This window comes from Chlorocebus sabaeus, chromosome 15 (genome assembly GCF_047675955.1).
Source record: "Chlorocebus sabaeus isolate Y175 chromosome 15, mChlSab1.0.hap1, whole genome shotgun sequence".
NCBI lineage: Eukaryota > Metazoa > Chordata > Mammalia > Primates > Cercopithecidae > Chlorocebus > Chlorocebus sabaeus.
Window position 1 is genome coordinate 76145349 of NC_132918.1, and position 25384 is coordinate 76170732.

At 38.1% G+C, this 25384-nt stretch overlaps 1 protein-coding gene across 2 annotated transcripts in view; it reads right to left on the reverse strand.

Annotated features, from left to right (window-relative positions):
- Nucleotides 1–24685, reverse strand: part of GADL1 (glutamate decarboxylase like 1) — a 168525-nt gene extending 143840 nt beyond the window's left edge. For both annotated transcript variants that reach the window (XM_008009354.3, XM_073023666.1), the window contains exon 1: nucleotides 24188–24685. In XM_008009354.3, the coding sequence (XP_008007545.1) occupies nucleotides 24188–24224 (37 nt within the window). In that variant the 5' untranslated portion in view covers nucleotides 24225–24685. The remainder of the gene's footprint in view (nucleotides 1–24187) is intronic.
- Between the last annotated feature and the right edge of the window lie 699 nt (nucleotides 24686–25384).

Below are 25384 nucleotides of genomic sequence, written 5' to 3' on the forward strand. Positions count from 1 at the left end.
AAGAATTTAAAGTAATTCTTAGGTTTGAGACCCGAGCAATGAGATAGATGTGGAACCCCCTGTACTGATCTGGGGAATGCTGGGGAAAAGCAAGTTAGACAAGTGTGTGGCTGGCACATAGGAAGATTAGCATTTTGACAAATTCATAGGGATTGCTCATGATGACATAGAAACAAGATTCACGCCATGGACTTTCATGACAGAAAAAGCAACATGAACTAAGGCAAAAAAGTGTGTGTGTCTGTCCAGGAACCTCAAGTACTTCTGTTTGTCCAAAGGGCCGGGTCTGTAAATGAGGGAAGGAGCTTTTGAGAAGGAAGCAAAGAGACCAACCTTGCAGGGACTTCAGTAGAAACTGAGAGTTCAGTTGTTACTTAGTGAGTGGGCAATAGGAGGAGGCCACTGAACGTTGTCGATGGGATAGGAAGACTGCCTTAGAAAGATGAAGTGGGACTGGTGTAAAGTTTAGGTGGGAAACCAAGAACTGAAGGAAGAAATGACACCAATAATCCAGGTCAGGGAGAAGGGAGGAAATGAAATAAATAGTAGACAGGATGGTAGGTTTACATTTATTTTATATTCTCTCCTACAATGCTGTTACTGAATTTGAGCCAGGTATCCCGTATCTTTGTAAAGAGTTCTACAACTGTCCATGGATAGACAGCTTTTCTCTCTTCCAGTAAGTCTATGTTCTAAAAATGATCATTAGATAAAAAGTGACAGAAGAAGATGGGAGAAAATCACTTTGTGCATCAGCTCCTTTCTTGCAAAACACAGATGAACATGTAATATTTCTAGGAGCGAACATGTTCCCATCACCCAGAGTTTTATGTTATGAGATTGTTATGTTAGAATCTGATACTAGTCAGATAATTCTGATTCTACTGAAACACCAAGGCACCCCCACGAACCAAAGAGCCAGATCCATAAACACCTTCTAGCTTCTGAGAGAACATGCTCCTCAGAAGGGAGTCTCTGAAACAGCCAGAAAAATAGCTGGCAGTGCCCCTACCAATAGCCAATAAATACACAGTACACCATAAACCCTGCTTATTTTAATTTCAATAATGTTTTCCTTTCACTGGGCACAAGGCCAGGAATTAAATAACCTGATCTTTTCAAGAGAGTAGATTTTTCAGAGACATTTACTCCTATTGCTTGAGTAAACATTACTTAATAAGGGGCATGACGTGCTGCAATTGTATATCTTACATTGTCATATTAAGGCAGCTCTCTAAACCACCTCCACCCACTAACCCATTTCTAAACCTTTTGAACTTTTTAATGGATCCAAATTCAGCTTGAAAAAACTTCTGAAATTGGGCTCCATGAAAAAAAAAAAATGATGTAGCATACCCATTCAGTGAATTTTATCCCTGCCCTTCAGTCCCAGGTTGGAGAACTTGACCATATGCTTTAATGTGGCTCAGCAGTAGCTACTGCGCCGCAGAGCAGTATTTTCCTCGGCAGCTGTACTAACTATATCTTCCTTCTTCTCTTCATTAACCACTGTCACTCCCATAGTCACGGTTTCTGTTGGCATTTGGCATTTTCCTCCTCTGACACCTTGGCTGTTTGTCCTTTCTTATTCTTCATCCTTTTCTTGTCTATATACCTTTGTAAAACACCAAGTTTCACTCATTGCTTTAATGGTAACTTCTGTGTTTTCTGAGATTCAGGGCCGAGTAAAGAGAAGACCTGTTTTGGGTTTGCTTGTTTACTTGAGGGCATTTTTGGCCTAACTAGCATCTCAGCTAGAACCACAGTTCCCCTAGGACATGGTCTTGGTAATACTGTCAGTTACATAAAGACCCTTTTTGCAGGTATCTCCAAGTTCTAAGTTTTCCAGATCTCCAGAGTCACCTTAGTTTCTGTCTTATTTAAGACCTAATTATTTATCTTTCTCTAATTCTGTGAGCTTTCTAAGATACTCTCAATAAACTCCCCCTTTTGGTGAGCAAGAGTCATTCTGTGCTCTGTGAAACTAGAGAGCCATAATGGATACTCTGAGTAGCTTGGATTGTATAGTCGTTTCCAACTGATGAAAATTAAAACCAACTAGACACACCTTACTAAGTATACTCTCTTGACCTTCAGAGTCTCTCATCTATTTACACTGTTTTCCAAAACTTGGAGGTCAACCAGTCACTGTCAGACAATAAATATGCTGTTTTTTCTCCAACATTCTTCCCATGTATAATTCTGGATGCTTGAGGTCAGTGGGTATAGTGCAGTCATAGCAAGAAGAGTCCAGGACAGTGCTGCCAAAAAGAAATATAATGCAAGCCACTGACACAAGCCACCCGAGTAATTCTATCTTCTCTAGTAGCTTTTCTAGTTGTAGTGTGGCATAAACGAAACAAAAATATAACTGCGCTTATAAAATAATAATGGTTAACATGTAATGGATACTTACAATGGACCAGGTATTGGGCTATGTATTTTATATAGATTATTTCATTTAATCCTCATAACAGCCTTATGATGAAGATATCTCTTTTAACTCTATTTTATAGATAAGAAAACTGAAGTTAGAGAAAGAGAATTGCCCAAGTCTCATATAGCTAGTAAGTGGTGGAGCCAGAATTCAAAGCCAGGCAGCCTGATTCCAGATCCCATGTTAATAATTACCATATTCTTCTGTTTTTCCAAAAAAGGCAAGCAAGAAGATATTGCTTTCTGCGTCTTATCAACCACACTAAACTATTTGGACACATTTTTGTACTCCTAAAGCAATAAGCAATTATCTTAGAAGTATGTATTAAATTGCAATGTGTTACAATTTAATATATAGTTTTAAAAACAATTTGCTCAAGTGTTGACTACAGGATTTTAAATGTATTCCATTTAACCAGCAATTTAAATGAAAATTTAAATAAATGCTAGAAATGGGTCCCTCATTTGCATCATCTGTTGATTAACTCTGATATGGGGATTATCTTTGCCCAGGGTTCTGCCTCCTGCTTAGGGCTTTGGTGAATCATTTTCTAGGTGAACAGGGGGCAATTACTCTCAGCTCTCTTGCTTCTCAATACACATGTTGTGACATTCACATGTGGCCACCTTCAGATACAGAAAACTACTCACCAAATTCCTTTACAGAGATACTAAATGTGATTGGAAAATACATATTGAGATGCTCATTGGAATGGCAATAAAACCTTTCCAAGGGCTACACTTAAATTAAAACAGATGGTCCAAACTGCCTTCTAGGGAGGGAGGACAATGTTACCTGCAAGAAAAATGCATTGCTGAGTAGGGTTTGCAAACATGGGGCCAGAGCTGAATTGCTTAGTGAAGTAGTGAAGAGGGTGAGGCTGAAACTCGTCCTTTTATGCCACACAGATTCAGCTTCACCTCTACCTCTATATAGAATTGGAGCAAATGTCCTGAAAATTGTAGCCTCCTGGGAGTCACCACAGTAACATAAACTACATTATAGATTGTACCACTGGAGTGGCAAATACAGGTGCCCTGGGGAATGCCCACACATCTCACTGCTACTGTCATGTTGAGAAATGAAGTACTCACAGAACACTGCCTAAAAGATCATAGTAACGCTGGCCTGGGTTATTCCTCAACTGAAATTCACTGAGATATGGGTTTGAAACCATCTAGGATATGGGCCAAGGATGTTTTTGGCCAATTATGTGTAAGATTTTGGGATCTTAGAGCTTTACAAGCACTTACAGATCAGTTAGCAAATGTCCTCATTTTTTATTTGAGAGAACCAAGGTTTGATGACACAGAGATTGCTTGAAGCCCGTGTAGCCCCTTCTAAAGATTCACCAGATCCACTAAGTGTTATCTACATTCCATCTCTCATAAGCATCTAGAACCTATTTCATATAATCATAGCTAGCATTTATTTAGTGCTTACTCTATGCCATATTTTTGTAGGTCCTTTGTAAACAGCAGCATATTTATACAAAACAACTCTTTGAAAATACAACTAAATTCACTTTGGTTAAGTAAATCAGAAAAAAAACCTACTTAAAGGGTATATCAGCTATCTATAGTTGTACCAAAAAATGAACCCAAAATTTAGTAGCTTAAAGCGGCACCAACGTACATAATTGCTTCGGGGTAATTCTGCTGGTCTTGCCTGGGCTCACTCACACAACTGCATCCAACCTGTGCCCTGACTCAGAGCTCAGCTCAGCCAGGAAGATTGAGATGGCTGGGTCTTTCTATGTAGGCTTTTATTATCAAAGATAAGACTCGTCTTCCTCACAAAGTAATACCAGCTTTGAAGACAGTGAAGGCAAAAGCTACAGCACCTCTTGAGATCTCAGATGATTTGTCAGAAATATCACTTTTGCTGTCTAGTGGTCAAAGCAAGTCACAAAAGCAGCCAGACTCAAGGATATAGAGAAGGAAAACAAAAAGCTCACCTCTTGATGACAGAGGGCAGTGTCACATTGCAAAGTAGTAAGCATACTAGGCGGAAAGGATTCTGAAACCAATTTTGCAATCTATCATAGTCCAATCTCTGACCAAAATTATTCATATTCCTCTCATTCCCGTATGAGGACCTCCCAAAATCTTATCTCATAGAATTAGGCTTGAAGTCTAGAATGCCATGGTCTGTGTGTCTTGTCTACAGGCGGACAAGACTGTTCAGTTATGTTCTTGGTCCCGAGACCCCTAAACTAAAAACACAAGTTATCAGACGTCACATGCAACATGCAATAGTGATAGAGGCCAGGATAATTTCTGCAGACACTCTCAGGAAAGAATGGGAGGCAGAGGGTAATCACTGGCTTATAGCAGTTCTGAAATCCCACTGGGCACATACTTCACATATTAAGTAGGATCTGATTCTGCCCTCTGGGGTGGTTTCCTAATCCAGTATTCTCTGTGGCTCTTAGCTCCACACTCTGGCAGAAGTGAAGCAGTGGCCCAGCCTCTCTGAGGTCAAATGCCATGATGGATAGATACAAACATGCCAACATATTGCAGTTTATCCTCACTCTCTTCTCTTCTCATCTGGATGCTTCATGATTGATCCCAGAGATATCCTTTACACAGAGGAAAAAGTTTCTCCAGCCCATTTCACTATTGCACTTGGGCAATTGGACATGCCTGGATTTCCAGATTTTCCTACAAGCTCCAACTTGGCCATTCTTGCCAGTTCTTCAGGAAGGCTGATCTGTGACTTTTCTCTGATTTCCAATTCTCCCTTGTGAATGTTTTCTTCAGTTCGTATTACAATTGTGTGAGGTCTAATTCCCATAATACGTTCCATATTCTATAATATTCTGCACATATGTTACTGTATTTAATCTTCACAACAGCCATGCAAGTTACATACTAACATCCCCATTTTATAGATGAGGATATTAAAACTCAGAGAAGTTAAGTAACTTGCCCAAGGCTACACAGTTAAAAGGTATCAGAGATCAAATTCGAATAGGTCCATATGATTCTCAAGCCTAAGATTGTAACCCCTATTCTCTATTTATGGAAAGAGATGGGATAAGGACAGTAATGTGTACTGATAAATTGGTTTCTGAAGAAAAGACTGATTGGTAGCATTTGCCTATTTCTATGGTGTAAAGACCCTGATCATGGCTGAATTCAGGGCCAATTGTAAAACTGGGTCACAACATTTCTGAATATTTAACACTTGTGATGAACAAGTATGAGGTCGTTTCAACATGCCTTTTCATGGGGAGCCAAGAAAACAAAAGCTCATCAATTGAAAAAATAACAGAAATGGAGTAGTGTTTCTTCAGGTGTCTCTTCCACGCACAGGCTAATTTCTCTTTAATGCCCACTTAAGTGCCAAGTGTGAAGCTCTGAAAAATAAATACCCATAGCTCAGCATCCTTCAACCAGTAAGTGATAGAAACTGATGTATTAATAGCCAACTTTCTTGTTCTTCACATGCGATAACACTAATGTCTGTCTTCTTCATTAACACCCAGAGTTACCCAGCAGGATTAAGCTTCAGTTACCCACAGTGATAGACACCTTACTTTATTATGCATCCTCTATTTGGCTGTCTCCCTGAAATCACCTTACAAAGTAACTACCCACACTCTAATTCTTGATTCAGAGTCGGATTCTGAAAAACCTAACAAATACTTATTATATTTTGAATCCCAATGGACCAGAAAGACACTGTACGAGGCACTTATATTTCATGTTTTTGGACAAATATTCATAGCACCCTATAAGGCAAGTATACCCAGTTCTACAAATATGGAAATGAGAATCAGAGAGGTCAGTTAACTCTATGGAGGTCACATAGCTGATATAGTAAACAGCAAAGCTGATGTTACAATTGATCATAATTTGAATATCTCTTCTCTTTCCACTAAACTATGCAGCCTCTCTTACCAGAAAGATTGGACTAACACACATGAAACAATAAAAGAACAATTAAATGCTAAGATGAGGTATTGAACAATTTTGGGCAAAACTATCATCAAACTTATATTCTACAATTACTTTCTAAAATTATCTTTTTTTGTGCCATCAATTTGAAAAATAAGGCCACTGACTAATATTAGGAAATCCAATTTTTCATAAATTTTCTTTCTCCTCTATCACTGCATCATACAAATTAGGTACTGAAATAAAACTGAGTGTCATGACATATACCATGATGAAAAGGCATATGAAGGAAATACGTTGCTTGGGTATATTTTTCGGCCCACATAGCATCTGAAAAATCAGATATGTCATAAAATGCCAGCTACGTCTCTATTGATTTTGTAAGTCAATGCAAAGTATTAGAAGATCAAACAACACAGCATACAGAGTGCTGAGATGGGAATAGGCTTACCAGCTAACATCAGCAAAGGAAGGACTTTGATTTGACTTTTGTCTGTTAAAGGGGCAAAAACTGAAGTGTGGAAATTTAAGATGGTTAATGATGTAGTATTAACCATATAGATTTTAATATTTAACCATAATATATTTTAATATTTAACAGTGGCTTGCTGTCAGCAAGTAATTTAGATAGTTGCTCTACAATATTTAACATGAAGAAAGTTCTGAATGCTAAAATTATTAAGCACTACACCAAAAAATCTCAGATGCTGGTAGAAACACATATGAATTCCCAGTATGATTTGATCAGTATCTTACAGGTTTTGTTTCTTTCTTTTAATTACCTGCCCTGGTGATATGCACAAAAGGAAACCTCTGGAGTTTGGGGTGAGAGAGTTTTAGCCCTGACTCTGGCCCCTAAGTAGCTCTGTGGCTTCAAGTACTTTAACCTTTCTGGTTAAATGATACTCTCAGTTAAATAATGCTCTACAAAACACCTTGTCACTCTAACAGTGATTGTACAGCTAAAGCCTATTTTTTAAAATTAAGTTCTTATTCATGTAACTAACAAAGATCACATGCTACCATTTCTAAAAGTGGTCCTTATTAGTGCTCTTCAGAACCATAAATTTCTAAAATCGTCCAGGACCTTCATGGAAGTAGCTTGGGGAAGGAAGTGATGGAGAACATGAGCAGGTAGTCTTTTAGGCCCATGAGGCCTACTTTTTAGGTATAGAAATGCAATTTTATCTCAAGTATCTCTGTAAATTATTTTCTTTAAACAAAGAGTTTGTAGGCTGGATGAATATATGAATACTTTGACTTAAATTATAAGAAGACTGATAGACATTTGACACTCATCTCTTTTCCCTCTTTACAAAATACATAATCTAGTGAGACTCACTTACCATAGGACACTCCACTCAGAGGCCTGAGACCTAGCTTTGCACATATTTACCTTTGGCAACTGCACTTCTCCCAAGACAGTGCCAGTGGCAGTGGTACTACCTGAAGCAGTCAATTCCATTTGTTTTAAGCCTGTTGTGGTACTATTATTTTTAGGACACTAGGGTATATAGAGAAAATATAGTATCCTTATTATGTTCTTTAATTAATCTTGTCTTCCACATGAGCCCACATTGCTGGAAAAAAGGTAATTAAATTTATTTTATTTAGTCCAATCTGGTTAAAACATGATACATAATAAGTTAAACAATTCGTTTAGGCAATGTTCTGTTTAACTGTTTGAACATGTTATCTCAGATTTCCACTTCTAATACTTTTCTTGATGACTTCTAGGTACATGGGGAGAAAAGAATGTCTCACTCAACCTCAGAGTGGAGGAAGAGTGGTGGAGTCCTTGGATCACTGCAGTGTGCACTGACTGTTACCTTTGTCCCTGGGCAATCTCGCTTGTCTGCATCTTGACTCCATTCACACCTGGCAGTCATGTGAGACGCATACTCATGGCCTCTTATCTCTCATGTTAGTCATGGACTAGGGTTCTCTCTGGGTAAGGTGGTCTCACTTTAGCTTTTGGTGATGGAATCGACATTTCTGGGCTTATGCCCCATTCTTCCTTGGCTCCCCAGTAAAGCAAATGCATCCCATAGTTTGTGCCTTCATCCTCATCAGAGAAAGCCCACTGGGAGGACCAAGGGTACTCAATTAATCTACCTTCCTCTGAGGACAAAAAGGGCTTTTCTGAATTATCTCCACCCCTGGAAGAGATCAATACAGGCCCTCCCTCTCCATCCCACTTTGGTGAGCCATCACTTTGGCTTTGATAAGTCTGCAAGGTGATCTCCTCCAAGAGAAACTGATAAAGGCCTATGTTGTTACTTACCTTATTTCCATAAAACTACCATTAGTTTTACTAATGGTAATGGTAAAGAGGTAGAAGCTACCCAAGTGTCCATCAATGGAAGAATGGATAAACAAAATGCAGTGTATACATACAATGGAATGCTATTTAAAAGGGAGGAAATTCTGTCAGTGCTATAATATGGATAAACCCTCATGACATTATGCAGAGTGAAGTCAGTCACAAAAAGACAAATACTATGTAACTCCATTTATGTGATGTATTTAAAGTAGTAAAATACTACTCCACCCCTGCTTCCATCCCAAGTAATAAGAAATCAAGAATGTGCATTTCTGCACTCGCCTCTCTTGCTTAATCCTTCTTCCTCCTCTCATTGTCACTTCTTGCCAGAAATGAAGATTTTTCAGTGACTTTGCCTGCATTAAATATTAATTTTTCTTGATGCTAGCCTCATGGATAGCCATTGAATGTACACAAAAATATCTTTTTTGCACCAGGAAAAAACTCCATAATTTGGTTCTCTAGGCAAAATTGGTTAAGTTAAAGGGAAAATAAAAGAATGTAGAAAGCCCAAGGCAGTAGCTGGAATGATAAAACTATTGTTTTGCTTTGAAACTCCTATTTTGACTGCCTGAATCTAAACTGTAACTGCCTTTCTCTTTGCATTCTACTTACAAAGATCAGAATCTTTCACAGCCAGACACTGCTGGCATAAAGGAAGAGGTATTCATAAAGGCAGCAGAAGAAAAGCACAGTAATTTTTTAAATACATACATGAAAACACAGTCCTCTGCCTGAGTTCTACATCTATGGATTCAATAAATACTTTTAAATATTAAACATTTTTAAAAACCAACAATGACAGTACAATAAAAATACAATTTTTAAAATAAAATATAACTATTTACATATCATTTACATTGCATTAAGTATTATAAGTAATCTAGAGATGATTTATGTATACAGGAGGATGTGCACAGGTTATATGCTGATATGGTTTGTCTGTGTCCCCACCCAAATCTTATCTTGAACTGTAGTTCCCATAATCCCATGTGTCATGGGAGGGAACTGGTGGGAATTAATTGAATCATGGGGGTGAGTTTTTCCCATGCTGTTCTCATGATAGTGAATAAGTCTCGTGAGATCTGATGGTTTTATAAAGGACAGTTCCCCTGCCCATGCTCTCTTGCCTGCTGCCATATAAGATGTGCCTTTGCTCCTTCTTTGCCTCTGCCATGATTGTGAGGCCTCCCCAGCCATGTGGAACTGTGAGTCCATTAAACCTCTTTCTTTTATAAGTGACCCAGTCTCAGGTATGTCCTTATAGCAGTTTGAGAATGGACTAATACATATGCAAATACTACGCCATTTTATATAAGGGAATTGAGCATCTTGTGGATTTTGGTATCTACAGGAAGTCCTGGAACCAATTCCCTGCAGATTCTGAGGGATGACTGTACTCTAAAATTTTATGGACATGAGGATTAAATAACTGTAAATTTCTTAAAAATGGAATTGTACTCTCAAATTGGTGAATTTTGTGGAATATAAATTAGACCTCAAGAAAGCTCTTAAAAAATTACATGCAGTATAAAAAAGAGTGAAAGATAATTGGCCACCCCCTTTAAGCTGTACTATGAACTCTTAGTAGTATTGCTTATGAGAGCAGTGAAAATGGAGAAAGTAAGGAATGAAAGCATAGGCATTGTCCTTTTCTTAGCTAAGGGCTAGAGATCAATCACATTCCCAGTGCAGGTAAGTGAGTAGAAAGCTATAATATTCCTTTCAACTGGGACTTATCTGCCAATTCTGCTTATATGTGTATCTCTTGAGCAATAAAATATCAGCTTTTACAAATCATGGGCATAAATTGTAATTATGCATGTATACATTTACATAAAAATATTTTCATTTACATATACTTTGTGTGCAAGCTTCTTATCTGATAAAATAATATAACTAGAACATATGCAAGAATACAGAAGAATGCCAAAAATTAGAACAATGTGAAAGTAACAGATACTGAAACTCTTATAGTAGATCCTCTTAACATTTTCAGAGGCAACCCAAATTATGCTATATGTAATTCCAACCTTTTGTGGGCTAAAAAACTAGAAGATAAAATGATGACCAAGCTTGTTAAATGCAATACACAAAAGCATCAAATAGTGGTTAAGGATGCTACTGGAATTCAAGAGAAGGAAGAAAATATCACTGACCTTCATGGGAGACCCTATGGAGGGAGATGGCAACAGTATAAAAAAAGATGTGAGAACTCAAGAACAGCCATCTGAGATTGTCCAGTGAAGGGACAAATAAACAACTGGACACATCTCTACTCTTTAGAAATATTACATTATGACCAGTGCTGTCTAGCAATGTCAAAATACAACAAAAAATGATAAATTTGATCAGGGACTGCTATGGTTTGAATGCTTGTCTCCTCCAAAAACTCATGTTGAAATTTAATTGCTATTGTAACAACATTAAAAGGTGGGACCTTGAAATACTATAAAAAATAACTAGGTCGTGAGGGCTCCAGCCTCATGGGTGGAGGTTGAAGTTGCTACAAAGGCAAGAGTGTGCCCCTGTGTTGCTCTCTTGCAACCTTCCATCATCAAATGACACAGCAAGAAGGCTTGCCAGATGCTGACCCCTCAATCTTGGACTTCTCAGCTCCAGAACAGTAACCCAATACAATTGTTATAAATTACCCATTCCGTGGCATTCTGTTTTAGCAGCACAAAATAGACTAAGACAGTTTGACAAGGAAAGTTCTAAAGAGTTTTACACACTTTCCTATCCTTAAAATATTTATTTTTTTAATTAGGTATTTTTGTTGTAAAACATGAATAATAAAAATTACCATCTTAACCATTTTTAAGTGTTCAGCTCAGTAGTGTTAAGTCTATTCACATTGTTTATTTAGACATATACAACAATGTTTCACATTGTGAAACAGATGTTCAAAACCTTTTCATCTTCCAAAACTGAAATTGTATAGTCATTGAATAATTCCACTTCCCCCCTCACAATCTACTGAAAATCACCATCCTGTTTTCTGTTTCTATGAATTTTACTACTTTAAATACCTCACATAAATGGAGTTACATAGTATTTGTCTTTTTGTGACTGACTTCACTCTGCATAATGTCATGAAGGTTTATCCATATTATAGCACTGACAGAATTTCCTCCCTTTTTAATAGTATTCCATTGTATGTATATACTACATTTTGTTTATCCATTCTTCCATTGATGGACACTTGGGTAGCTTCTACCTCTTTATTATCGTGAATAGTGCTTCTATGGACATTGATGTGCCAATATCTCTTCACCCTGTTTTCAGTTTTTGAGGTAGATACCCAGAAGTAGAATTGCTGGATATGGTAGTTCTATTTCTATTTTTTTGATTTTTCATTTTTAATGCTATTTTACATAGCAGTTACACCACTGTACAATGTCACTAACAGTGTACAAGTGCTCCAGTTTGTCCACATACTCTCCAGCACATGTTACTTTCAGGTGGTTTTTTTTTTTTTTATAGTAGCCATCTTAATAGGTGTCAGGTAATAGTGTGGTTTCAGTGTATTTCTCTAACATTAGTGATAGGGAACATCTTTGCATATATTTGTTGGTTATTTTTGTATCATCTTTGAAGAAATATCTTTTCAAGGACTCTGCCCATTTTTAAGTTGAGTGATATAATTGTTTTGAGTTGTAGGAGTTCTTTGTATATTCACAATATTATCAGATGTATTATTTGAAAATATTTTCTCTCATCCCATAGATTGCCTTTTCACTGTTGATTGTGTCTTTTGGTGCATAAAAGGTTTTACGTTTGATGTAGTCTCATTTGTCTATTTTTGCTTTTGTTGCCTGTGCTGTGGTGTCATATGCAAGAAATCATTGCCAAATCCAATGTCATAAGGTTTTCCTTTCTTGTTTCCTTATAAACATTTTATATTTTGGGGTCTTGTGCTACATCTTTAATCCATTTTGAGTTGATTTCTATATATAGTATAATAAAAAGATACAACCTTATTCTTTTGCTTGTGGATATTCAGTTTTTCCCGCACCATTTATTGTAAAAGCCTGTTCTTTCTTCATAGAGTAGTCTTCTAACCTTTTTCAAAGATCATTTGACTGTATATGTGAGGGTTTATTTCTGGTTTCTCTATCCTATTCCATTTATCTATACGTCTGTCTTTATGCTAGTACCACACTCTTGATTCCTATAGCTTTGTAGTATTTTCAGATCCAAATGTATGAGTCCTCTAAATTTATTTTTCTTTTAAAAATCATTTTGGACTTTCAGATTCCTTGAAATGCCATGTGAATTTAAGGGTAAATTTTTATATTTCTGCAAAAATAATGCCATTTGGGTTTTGATAAAGATTGTGTTAAATCTGCACATTGCTCTGGGTAGCATGAATATCTTAATACAATTTTCTTAATCCGTGAACACAGTATGTCTCTTCATTTATTTGTGTCTTTAATTTCTTTTAGCAATATTTTGTAGTTTTTAGTGTATAAGTCTTTAATCTCCTTCATTGGATTTATTACTGTTTTTTATGCTATTGTAAACATTTTAAGTTTTTAAATAAAAATTTTAATTGGCTTTTTAAGAGATTAGCAGTGAGAGAGCTGTGGAAAGACAACTGGTATCCCACTTGTCTAAGTCCTTCAACTCTAAATATCCTATTTGCTCATCCAACTCCAAATGCTTGCATGTCTTAGTCTGCAAAATTTTGCTATTCCACTGCCAATAAGGAGCAGGAAGGGAACAGTAGGGATGCATTCCATATTATCTTGATGGGTCTGAGGACAACACTTTCTGCGGTCCATCTCCAACTTGAAGAGGCACAGCCACAGTAGTCACAGATCAGACAACATTAAGCAGAGTGTTTGAACCACATCTGGGGACCTGAGATGTAGCCCAGTTGGGGAAGGAAAATGCCTTCCCTGAGACAATCCCATTGCATGAGAACTTCGTGATATACTTTTCAAAAATGAGCATCAGGCAAAAACTCATATTGGTGATCTCTGTGATTCCCTTCCTGTGCAAGTCTGCAGCACCTGTTGAAGGGACAGTCCTTAAAGTAGTGGTGGCAATAGAAGCAGAACCAAATTCTGATCCCTAAATCCACAAGAGATCGAATCTGAGCACAGGTTCAGGAAGATTCCAACTTCAACCACCATAATTTCATTAGTAGCCAAAAAAACCTAATCTATTTATCTCCTACACTGATTTTTCTATTATATTTTCTATTTGTGCTGTTTCCATTCTGAGCAGAAAGAATCTTTGATACCACCCTTTTTCAGTTACTCTATTACAAGTGCTAAAAGTCAAAGGTGTCCCTTCCTCATTATACATTGCATTTGTTATTTGGTTTGGAGGACATATTTAAATGAATCCTTATTAAAAATCATACTCCCCAGAGATTTTCATGCATATGTATACATAGAATTCAATGTGATAAATATTTATTGAGGGAGGAAGGCAGGAAATACTTATTAATGTGCCAGGTACTTAACATATATTCTCTATCAACCCTCAGAAGACCCTAGGAGGTAAGTAGTGTTGTTTCTTATCACCTTTATTGTATGGGGGAGTGAACTGATGGCTCATTGCTATTAGAGTCAGAATCCACACCTCAGTCCATATCAGAATAATGCTCAAACTTTGTTTTTCCCCTTTGCTGTCCTGACAAGCATCTAGTATTTGTTCAATACCAACTTAACCAAATACAAATTGGTCAAGATGATCTTTTGTAAAAATAAGTATTTCCAGTTACTGATTTCCAGGGATTAGTAATTCTGGCATGTTCCACCTTAAAACATTATTAATCTTTTTCCAGAATTGCAGTGTTCCTCCATTTTTTGCTTCTATATTTTTAATTAATTTCCATTCAATTATTTTTTCTTCTGTCTTATCTATGATTTAAAGATGTCAAAATAAGTATCCAGCAAGAAGGGATTAATTAGAAAACATTTTAGATTCCAATGTAAGAATTTTTTAAACAATAGAATGACATTCATGCTTGTATAAGATGATGATGAAAACCAAACCAGATGGATAAAGCTAAAAAGCCTGGCCTAAAGTGAGAAAAGCATTTAAGCAAAATGAAAGCTCCATCCCTACCAAGTTTTTTTTTTTCTTCTTCTTAACAGAAACAATACAAACTCATTATGGAAAATACAGACAAGCAGATGAATCTAAGAAAAATTCCATTATCCACCCAATCACACACAACTACTTTTAATTCCTACATGTAAATATTTTCAATTCCAGTTTCATATGTATAAATGGATGATTTTTCAACAACAGACTTCTATATAAACCCTTTGAATCCACTATAATTTAAATAAGTCAGCATTTACATTTTAATTTTAATTTTATACATTTTTTATAAAATTACATTTTATATATTTTAATAGAGATGAGATCTTACCATGCTGCCCAGGCTGGTTTTGAACTCCTGATCTCGAGTGATCCTCCTATTTTGTCCTCTTGAAGTACTGCGACTATAAGCATGAGCCACCGTGCCCAGCCAATGTTTTTAAATTAATATTTCTAAGCATTTAGCAAATATGAATATTTTACCATTATTGGCAGAGAAAAGAAATAATTGCCAGAAAATTAATAAAGAGATCAAAAACAGGCTAGCAATAAACTTGAAAAATTCTAAATATACGTCAACAAAAGGCTTAATATATAAAAGTCTGTAAAACTGCCCCATAATGCATCACAAGGAAAATTACTAATATTTGAACTAATTGGTAAATGAGAACATCAATTTTTACCAATCATTATAATGGTTAATGGAGCTAACACAAGAACTGAAGCGTTGAATATGAAGAGCTCAATAAAAGACTCGATCCCCTAATAAGAAGCCCAATAGATGACAAAAGGACTTCGTGCTTTTTTTCTGGAATTTAAGGATTAGATTAAGGAATGTACTGTAGTCAAGAGGACTGGATATGTCCAACAGAAGAAGCAATATGTAGATATTTCTGCACACCAAAACACAAGGTGTTGATTTCTCACCACTAATTTTTACAGCATCCATGGTTTCTGCAGAAGTAAGCAAGACTCTCCCCCAGGAGTAACTGCGCAGTTTTGCATTATAAAGAACAAACTATGGGCACAACAAGAGCAAACGTGGGCTGGTGAGAAGATGACAGGGCAAGGGCAAGGGATGGGGAGTGGGGTGGGATAGCAATGTCTGACAAAGGGGCTTCACTGAAGGAGGGGACTCTGACCTAAACAGTGCTGTTGGAGCCTGTTGAAGTAGAATGCAAACTTCTCAGCACGGGGGTTAGCTTTATGCTAATAATTCATGTTGTAATTCTTTACTTGCTACAACTGCGTTATACAGAAAGGACTAGACAACTCTGATTGCTTTGCAGCATCCAGCCTGAATGGAGCTTCTAGGTCCCAATCTATATTGTTGTGTGCAAGGTCACAGCCTAGAGCTCCTGGCAGGCAGCATAAGATAGACAGTGGACAAAACTAGGGACATGGAGTTGATAGGGTACATTGGAGCTTCAGTACAAATGTTGTCTGCCACTTCTTTCTACTTAATGATAATCATAATAACAGCAGCTAATAGAGAGCACATATAGAATGAGCCAGTGCTAAGTGTTTACAGATATCCTCTCATGTCATCTTCACCACTACTCTGAGAGGCAGGCTCTGTTACTAGTTACAGATAAGGAAGCTGGACCTCAGAATTTGGGCAGCATACCCAAGGACATAGTTCAGTGCCCACAGTGCCTAGACTTCAGTAACTGCTAGAGCCTGGACTCCAACATGGTGTGTCACCTCACCTTGTTATACCTGTTAGTTAATAGAGTACTTAGCATATGCAATCAAGGACTGAGAAGGAGGACACTCTGGGGTGGTACAAACTGGAGTTAAAAAGAAAGGGCTATGGTTTGAATGTCCTCTCCAAAACTCACGTTGAGAGTGAATTCCCAATCTGGCAGTACTAAGAGGTGGGGCCTTTAAAAGGTGATTGGATCGTGAGGCCTCTGGATCTTTGAGAAAGCATTTATAGATTGTTGAGTTAGTGAGTTAATGGGTTATCATGGGAAGGGAACTGGTGGCTTTATAAGAAGAAGAAAAGAGACCTAAGCTAGTGCATTAGCACTCTCAGTCCCTTTGCTATGTAATGCCCTGCACCACCTTGGGATACCGAAAAGAATCCCCACAACAAGAAGGTTCTCTCTAGATGCACCCACTTGACCTTGGACTTCCCAGCCTCCAGAACTATAAGAAATTCCTATGTTTTGTGAATTATCCAGTTTAGGGAATTTTGGTATAAGCAACAGAAAAGAGACTAAGAGGCAGTCTTCAGGAAAAATGTTGAACCGCGGGCACAAAAGTAGTGAAATTCAGATTGTCAGTTTTATAAGCTGAATGGCCCAGGTTCTTCAACAGGGAAGTTTTAAGAATAGAAAAGAATGAGAGAGAATCTATACATTAAAAAGACATCTCATAGTTTTTAAATGGTAAAACTAAATTGTTTTAACTAGGAATGCATATATGAATGGTAAAACTATTTTTAAAATGCCAGAAAGTAATGACAGTCAATGCTTGGTGTTCACAAGGGATTGGTTTCAGGTCCCCTGTGGATACCAAAACCCGAGGCTGCTCAAGTTCCTTATGTGAAAAGGTATAATATTTGCACATAACCTATGCATATCCTCCTGTATATTGTAAATCATCTCAAGATTATTCATAATACCTAATACAATGTAAATGCTATGTAAGTAGTTGTTATACTGTATTGTTTTTATTTGTGTTCTTTTTTATTGTGTTTTTATTGATTTTATTTTCCTTCTGCAGTTTGTTAAAGATGCAGATGCAGAAACTGCAGCTATGAAGGGGGCCAACTGTGCTATCAAAATCAAGATCCTGGTTACTTATAGGGGAGAAAAGAGCTCTGGGAATAAGGCACATAAAAGAACCTTCTAAGATAATGGCAAAATTATATTTCCTCTTCTGGGTGGTGGTTACAAGTGTACAAAATAATATTTGGGTGTTCTATGTGTACACCCCTCATAATTCAAAAAAGATGAATAAGCATAAAACAGAACCACCATTATGGAGTTGTGGAGACTCCCAGGAATCCTCAGAATCTCATAGTGAAAACCAAGTGGGAAGCAGAGAGAAGAGGGATGTTCCAAATCCCTGAGTGCCAGCAGTAGGTTTAGTGGGGACAGATTCTATTTTTGAGATTTTTTTTCAGGATTTTTCCCATTCCATACCTATTATCCCCAAGTGGGATGCAATAGGGGTATCACCTTCAAATCAAGAGATTAGGACTTCTTACTCCCTTTTTCAAGAGAAGGAGTATACTAGGGCTGCATAACAAGGAGACAGTCTCAAGGGCATGCAAGTTTATCACAGTGCCTATGAGGCAAAATATTAAAAATGAAGTAGGGCTTTCCTTTAAGACTGAAAGGAGTTCCCTATGTGAAAGGAAAAGTGATGTGGCTGGTGGATCCTGGGAAAAGGGACTCTGAATTCCACTTCTGTCAGAAAACCAAAGAAGCAACCAGATGTTAGGAAGAAAACAATGTCATATGCTCCCAGAAATGGTATAGAGCAAACAGTAAAATTTCTGCAATATATATAAATGTATAATATTAAAAGTTTACTCATTCATACCTCTATTCCCAAATGTTAATTTAAAAAAAGAGAAAAGCTGTATTAGTTCATTTTCATACTGCTATGAAGAAATACCCAAGACTGGGTAATCTATAAAGAAAAAGAGGATTAATGGACTCACAGTTCCACATGGCTGGGGAGGCCTCACAATCATGGTGGGAGGCAAAGAAAGAGCAAAGGCATGTTTTACATGGTGGGAGGCAAGATGGCATGTGCAGTGGAACTGCTCTTTATAAAACTACCAGGTCCTTCCCGTGACATGTGTGGATTATGGGAACTACAAATCGAGATGAGATTTGGGTAGGGACACAGCCAAACCATATCAGAAGCCATCTTACTTTACAAAGTTTCTCATTCCTGGAACTTCCTTTGCAGACAAAGAAATGATACTCAACAGTGGCCACCTTGCAAACACCTCAAGCACATATGCGAAACAATTAGGGAACACTTACAAAGGAGGTATTCACGAACTGTCAGAAAATGTATACATAACAAAGGAAAAGCCAAAAGCAAAAATGAGACCAAAAGTTAACTATGATTTACAGCAAAGCGACGTATTTAACCTGGCAACATGCTGAAAAATTAATATTCTTAGTCACTGGATTCCAGTTAACTTTTTTTTTCCTACTTTGAGTTTCTTTTTAAATCATACATCTCTTTTAACTCAATTATGCAATTTTGGAATGCTGAGAGGTTGGAAACTACTGAAATGTTCAAAAAGGGTTAGAGGAGGGCAAATTTAGAAAATTAGCTGAGAAGACAACCTTAAGTGCCTAGTGACAGGTGGTACAGTATAAGTGATCTATAATATACATAGTTTGTATTTCTTATACTGCATTTCCTCCTATAAAACCAATGCAAATTGGCCGGGCGCGGTGGCTCAAGCCTGTAATCCCAGCACTTTGGGAGGCCGAGACGGGCGGATCACGAGGTCAGGAGATCGAGACCATCCTGGCTAAAACGGTGAAACCCCATCTCTACTAAAAAAATACAAAAAAAAAAATTAGCCGGGCGAGGTGGCGGGCGCCTGTAGTCCCAGCTACTCGGGAGGCTGAGGCAGGAGAATGGCGGAACCCGGGAGGCGGAGCTTGCAGTGAGCCGAGATTGCGCCACTGCACTCCAGCCTGGGCGACAGAGCGAGACTCCGTCTCCAAAAAAAAAAAAAAAAAAAAAAAAAAAAAAAGAATCAAATACAGTCAAAGAATTTAAAAAATATCCACAATCCCATCTACCTAGAGACAACCCCTGTTCTTTGCTATCTAACCACCTAAAACCTCTTGCAATGTATAGTCATTGTCCAAACATGGAATGCATTCACATAGTATTCTATACTCTACCATAATTTAGTTTAGCCATCCAGCTGTTAGATATTTAGATGTTCCCAACAATGCCCCGTTTTTGATGTGTAAATGGTTACTAATTTTTACTATTATAAACAGCTTCAAGGAGGCAAAAGTGAATACAAACTTAAGATTTAAATGCAAAGATGAAAAGAACTTAAGATTTCAGGAATCATGCACTGTCATGATTCTTGTCACTCTCTAAATCATTCGTGTATGAGTTTATTGAACAAACATATGTCATATATATGTACCTACTATGTGCCAGGCAGTTTGCTAGATGCTGGGGATGCAGTAAATAGACAGATGTGTTCCATACCCTCATAGACATCAGGCAAGAAATAGATATATAGAATTACAAACATTTAAAAAAGAATGATGATATGGGCAATTCAACCTTTACCAAATACAGTAGAAAAACCAGTGAACAGAGATAAAAATCTTGAAACATCTGTGGTAGTAATTCCATTACGCCAGTGACCAAATTGCTTTCTGAAAATCACCTCCCTATGAATCACCTGGATTCTTAATTCATTCTCCTGTTTTAATAATGTAAATTAACTACTCATTCTTTCCTAAAACTGAAAGCTCAAATTACAAAGACTCAGCAGTAGACCAAATGTATAGAGTGTGGGGTAATCATGCAGCTGGTGGACATTCTTTATCAATAGGTGAGTATGAGATTGTGCTTGGTAGCACTGTACAGTTGAGTGAACATCACCATGGGCTCTTTCTATAAAATCATGTGGTGCTAACACATTTCAATAACCTCATTAACTTTCACATACAATTTTCTGAACATCATAAGTCTATTTATAACCTACTACCTGCCATGTATTCTGCATATTATTCCTAATCTTCATGATAATCCTAAACAGTAGATATTTTTATCCCTACGTTACAAATTAACAAACTGAGGCTCATAGAGGTTAAATCACGTAACCAGAGACACAGTCTGAACAGGCTGTTGGCTAGAGTATTTACTTTGCATTATTCTCCTTCCTTCCTTCCTATTTCTTCCTTCCTTCTCTATTTCAAGTGATAGAGAACAGCTATGGTGAGTCTGCCTGCTCCCAGGGTACTGCCTTATAAAATGGATTCATCTGTCATGATCTGAGAGGAAGAATCAGTAAACCTACCCCAAGAGAAAGGGATGTTACAGAATTCATCCCATGGGGTGCTGCCCTTTTCCCTCAGAGCCGAGCTGCTTTGATTCTTAGCAACCAAACAGCAGAGCACATATACATGCCTCTGAGAGGCGCAGTGAGCTCTGTCTCGTCAGGATTGCCACATCCAGTCCTACCACAAGTGCGAACCTCCCAAAACTGACAGCTTTTCTCCCATCCTTCCCACTCAAAGAGGAAAGAATGCTACTGTCATTTCAAGGAACTTAAAGCCACACACATCTCAGGGTCTTCTCCAGCATTCTTCCTGTGGTCCCAGCACAGGCAGGCAAACGAGGCTGCTCCAGGTCACTGGCCCATATTCTGTAACATAGGCCAGGGTCTGGGATTAGGTGTTAGGAGTATAGGGGTGTGGAACTCTGGAGTGAGAACCCTGGGTTTAATGCCCAGAACCGATCTTTACCTTCTCCAAGCCTTGGTTTCCTTAAGATAAAAAAATAAAAAGCAGACCATAATATTATCCCCACTGACTTGTTAATGAAGGTTAGATAAGATAGTATTTGTAGTTCAGCACAGCAATAGTAGGGACCAGGCACCCAGTGATGAATTTTGCCTGTTGGGGGTTTCATTTAAATGATAAGAAGTAAATAAAAAGTGAAAAAGTCATAGAGAAAAAGAGAAAAAATCTAGAGGGGGCAAAAAAATACAGAAGTTTTTGTCCCAAATGTTATGATTTCAATTTTATTATAACATGCCAGTCTTACAACGGTATATAAAACCAGCATTCCAACAACAAATTTTTGACCCATCATGAAAATTAGAATTCTACTTCTCTTTAAACGTGTTTTAACAAGAATCAAAGCTATTCAGGAAGAATGGAAGGTTGTGCTGTTATTTCAAGTGATAGAGAAAAAAACATTATTTGAGTCTGAAGAATCATTCATTTTTAATATAATGAAAATTTGAATCTGATATAACTAATTGCTTAAACCTCTCTTGCATGTACTACAGCAAGATCATAAACGATAGCAAAGCATAAAGAGAAGAATAAGAATTCTTTATCTGCAACAGGATTCCCTATAGTATTCTTCCATAATGTATAGGTCTGTAACAGATATTCAACAAGAGAATTTAAGACAAGATATCATTTAACATACTAATCCAATGTTACCTTCAGGATCTCATCATACATACTTGGAGGATTACTAAGTCTGACAGATAGTTATCTTGTACTCTTTTAAGATGCCATAGCAAGCATTTGGCATAATTAGGTGTGTTGCTGCCTTATCACCTGCTCAAGGATAACCAGAGAGCAACCCAAGAATTCTGGTATTTTCAGAAATTCAGATTTAAGGCAAACTTTGAACTTTACTATTTATAAATCATATATTCAGCTACCAAAGTCACCACAAGCTACAGACATGCTTTGTTACAAGGCACATGCTTAATTTAGGAAAAGTAGATACCTTGTTATTTTATTTTATTTAAAAAACATTCCTATCAGATTTCTGAAGACTATGCTATAGGGCTTTAAAACAAGAATTAAGGTTGAAAACAATCAAAACAGAGCAGGGTTAAGGTCAGAAAAAATTATTCTGACCATCCTTCATTCACATAAAGAAGTCTCCTGTATTAGGATTCTTAAATAATCTAATTTATACTTTTCAATCTGTTCTCAAATAGCCAAATTATTTATTTATTTACTTATTTATTTATTTATTTATTTTGAGACAGAGTTTTGCTCTGTCACCTAGGCTGAAGTGCAGTGACACAAATCTCAGCTCACTGCAGCCTCCACCTCCCAAGTTCAAGCAATTCTCCTGCCTCAGCCTCCCATGTACTGGATTACAGGCACCCACCACCATGCCCGGCTAATTTTTTGTATTTTTAGTAGAGATGGGGTTTCACCATGTTGTCCAGGCTGGTCTCAAACTCCTGACCTCAAGTGATCTGCCCACCCTGGCCTCCCAAACTGCTGGCGTAAGCCATCATGCCCAGCCTAGCCAAATATTTAAATAAGTATGTGCTGACCCTAGGAACATAAGAGTCTGACAAAAAGCCTTAGCAGTTTAAAGTGTCAGTTGTTTTTCTTCTTTTTAAGTTTTATTTTGTTTTTAATTGAAGCATAACAATTGTACCTATTTATGGGCTACAATGTGATGTTTCAGCATACATATACATTGTTTAATGACCAAATCAGGGTAATTACCATATACCTGTCATCTCTTTTGTGGTGAGAACATGGAAATCCTCTCTTCTAGCTTTTTGGAAATATACATTATCATTAAATATATTCACCCTACTGTGCAATACAACACTGGAATTTATTCTTCCTGTCTAACTGCAGCTTTATACCCATTGACCTACATTTCTACAACCCTCTCTCTCCCCTCCCCTCCCCAGCCTCTGATAACCACTATTCTAACTTTCTACTTCTAAGTGCCAGGTTTTATGCCATATGTAAACATAATAATGATAATAACACAACTTGTAAAGTTTTTTTAAAAAGAGCGTCAGGACAGTTATGCTGGAAACTCTCCTTGGGACAATAAAAGGTGAAGTATTTCTTTCAGAAAAATGGCTTCTGCTTCACCAACTACTGTGCAAAATTCCCAGCCCTGAAAATGACTGATCCGCAGGGAACCCTCGCTGAGTTACCTGACCTACCTGTTGAGCAGAAGCCCCCAGAGAGATTCAGCTTTGAAACTTCATTAAGTTGTGTTCAGCACAGTTCAAAAAGGTTATTGATACAAAGAGGAGTTATTCCGGGAGGATCACTCCTAAAAGGTCAACAACTAGTTAGTGAGAATACCTGAAGGACAATAATGATAACCTTTCAAAGAAGGAGTAACTATTATTTTACCGAAGTAGAACGAAGTGACACCTGAGTTATAAAGACAGTTTGGGGAATCCTGCTGCACAAGATCTTTAAACAACTAACGTCCCCGTTCTCAACCCGCAGCTCTGATCCAAAAAACATTAAGGGTATCACGTACTCTGAGATGAGGGTAGCCTCTTTTAACCCTTGTTTATAGAATAACTGGCTGCAGGTGACAGGACTGGGATGATGCTGTCCTTGTCCCCCCAAAAAAGAAGCAAAATCATCTTTTTTACAGGGCAAGTATTTCCAGTCTAACTAGGGAAATGTGCAGCAGTTCGCCAAGCAGTAAAATCTCAATACGTATCTATTTAACAAAACCCCATTATGTCTTAGGCGCGGTTCTTCGTGCTTTATAAAAGTTAACTGATTTGATTCTAAATAATAACATTTTAGGTAGGGAAAATGGTGCAAAAAATCCATGAAGATGGGGACTTTCTACCACCCCAGCCGCTTTACAAGGAAATAACCAAACTTCTAGTCCCCAGGTCAAAAAGTAAGGAGATTAAAATCCAGACAGGGGAGCTTAAGGACAAAAACCGCAGCCGCGCTGAGTAGTTACCGTCTACAGGGCACTGGTGGTCCGAGTCGCTGCTCATCTCTGTTCCCCCACTCCAGGCTGCCCCGGGCGCGGCTCCCGCAGTCTGGGCGGCGACGGTGGTTGCTGAGGCAGCGCCCCTCTAGGGACCCGCAGGTGCACCAGGCAGCCGCGGAGCGCACACCCCGTGCGAAGGGAGGGACGAGGACGCGCGCGCTCCGTGCTCCTTTCACTTTGCTATCTGAGGCTCCAGTGCCAGACTTTTGCAGCCCGCGGCTCTCTTAATATTTGGAGCGCTGCTGGCTGCGTTGCCACAGGCTTGACCCAGGGCCAGGGTCTCTCCGCCTTTGCGGGGAAGGGGTGGGAAAGTGTGTAGGAATGTGGGTAATTTGGGTAGGAAAAGGCAGGGAGCACCCTACCAGCCCTCCTAGGATACAGGCTGGGCAAGGCAGATAAGTGGCTCTTGGCCTGGTGACCTTTCCAGCGTCCCGTTCTTTGGAGTAACCACTTCTCAGAGCCTCATCCACCCGGAGGAGCCCCAGGCTAAATATGATGCCTGCGCCAGGTCATCAGCTGAAGGAACCTATTTTAGGGCAGCTGTGGTGAACAGGATCCACTACCCATTCATTCAGCTCTCCCCTGACATTTAGAAGTTCTATAAGTGAATCCCTTTTCCCAGCCCACTTTCAACTTTCTCTGTGTGTGTACCTCTGCAAAATTTTAAGTTTGGAAAAGGGAAATGGTAGGGGGTGGTAGGCATGTTGTTACCTTATGGTAATGTGCAAAAGGAGGTGGTAAAAGGTGAAATATTGTAAAAGACTCAATATTTAGTCTTTAGAGTCAAATTTTCTCACTGTACTTGCTCCAGCAAGCCCTTAGAATTTTAGTTTCAGTCATGTTCCTATTGTAAATTTAAATTTAATTAGCGAGTGCAGCTTTTTTTGTCATTCCTCCAACAGGCTTTATATTTGAAGTTAAATTCCCTTAGGACCTTTTTACTGAGGCTGTCATGTGATAGAAACAATCAGTTAATGCCATTTCAAAGCACATTTATGACAACTGCATTTACGGAGCTGCATTTGTAATCCAGATCTCTCAATGGACGAAAAAAAATCTCACTTTACATTTGCAAATGCCTAGTGTCACTTCTTAGCGGGTGAATTTTTTTCCTCTGGTAAGCAAAATTGTAGTTCACATCAGTGAAGACAGTACAGACCTTTC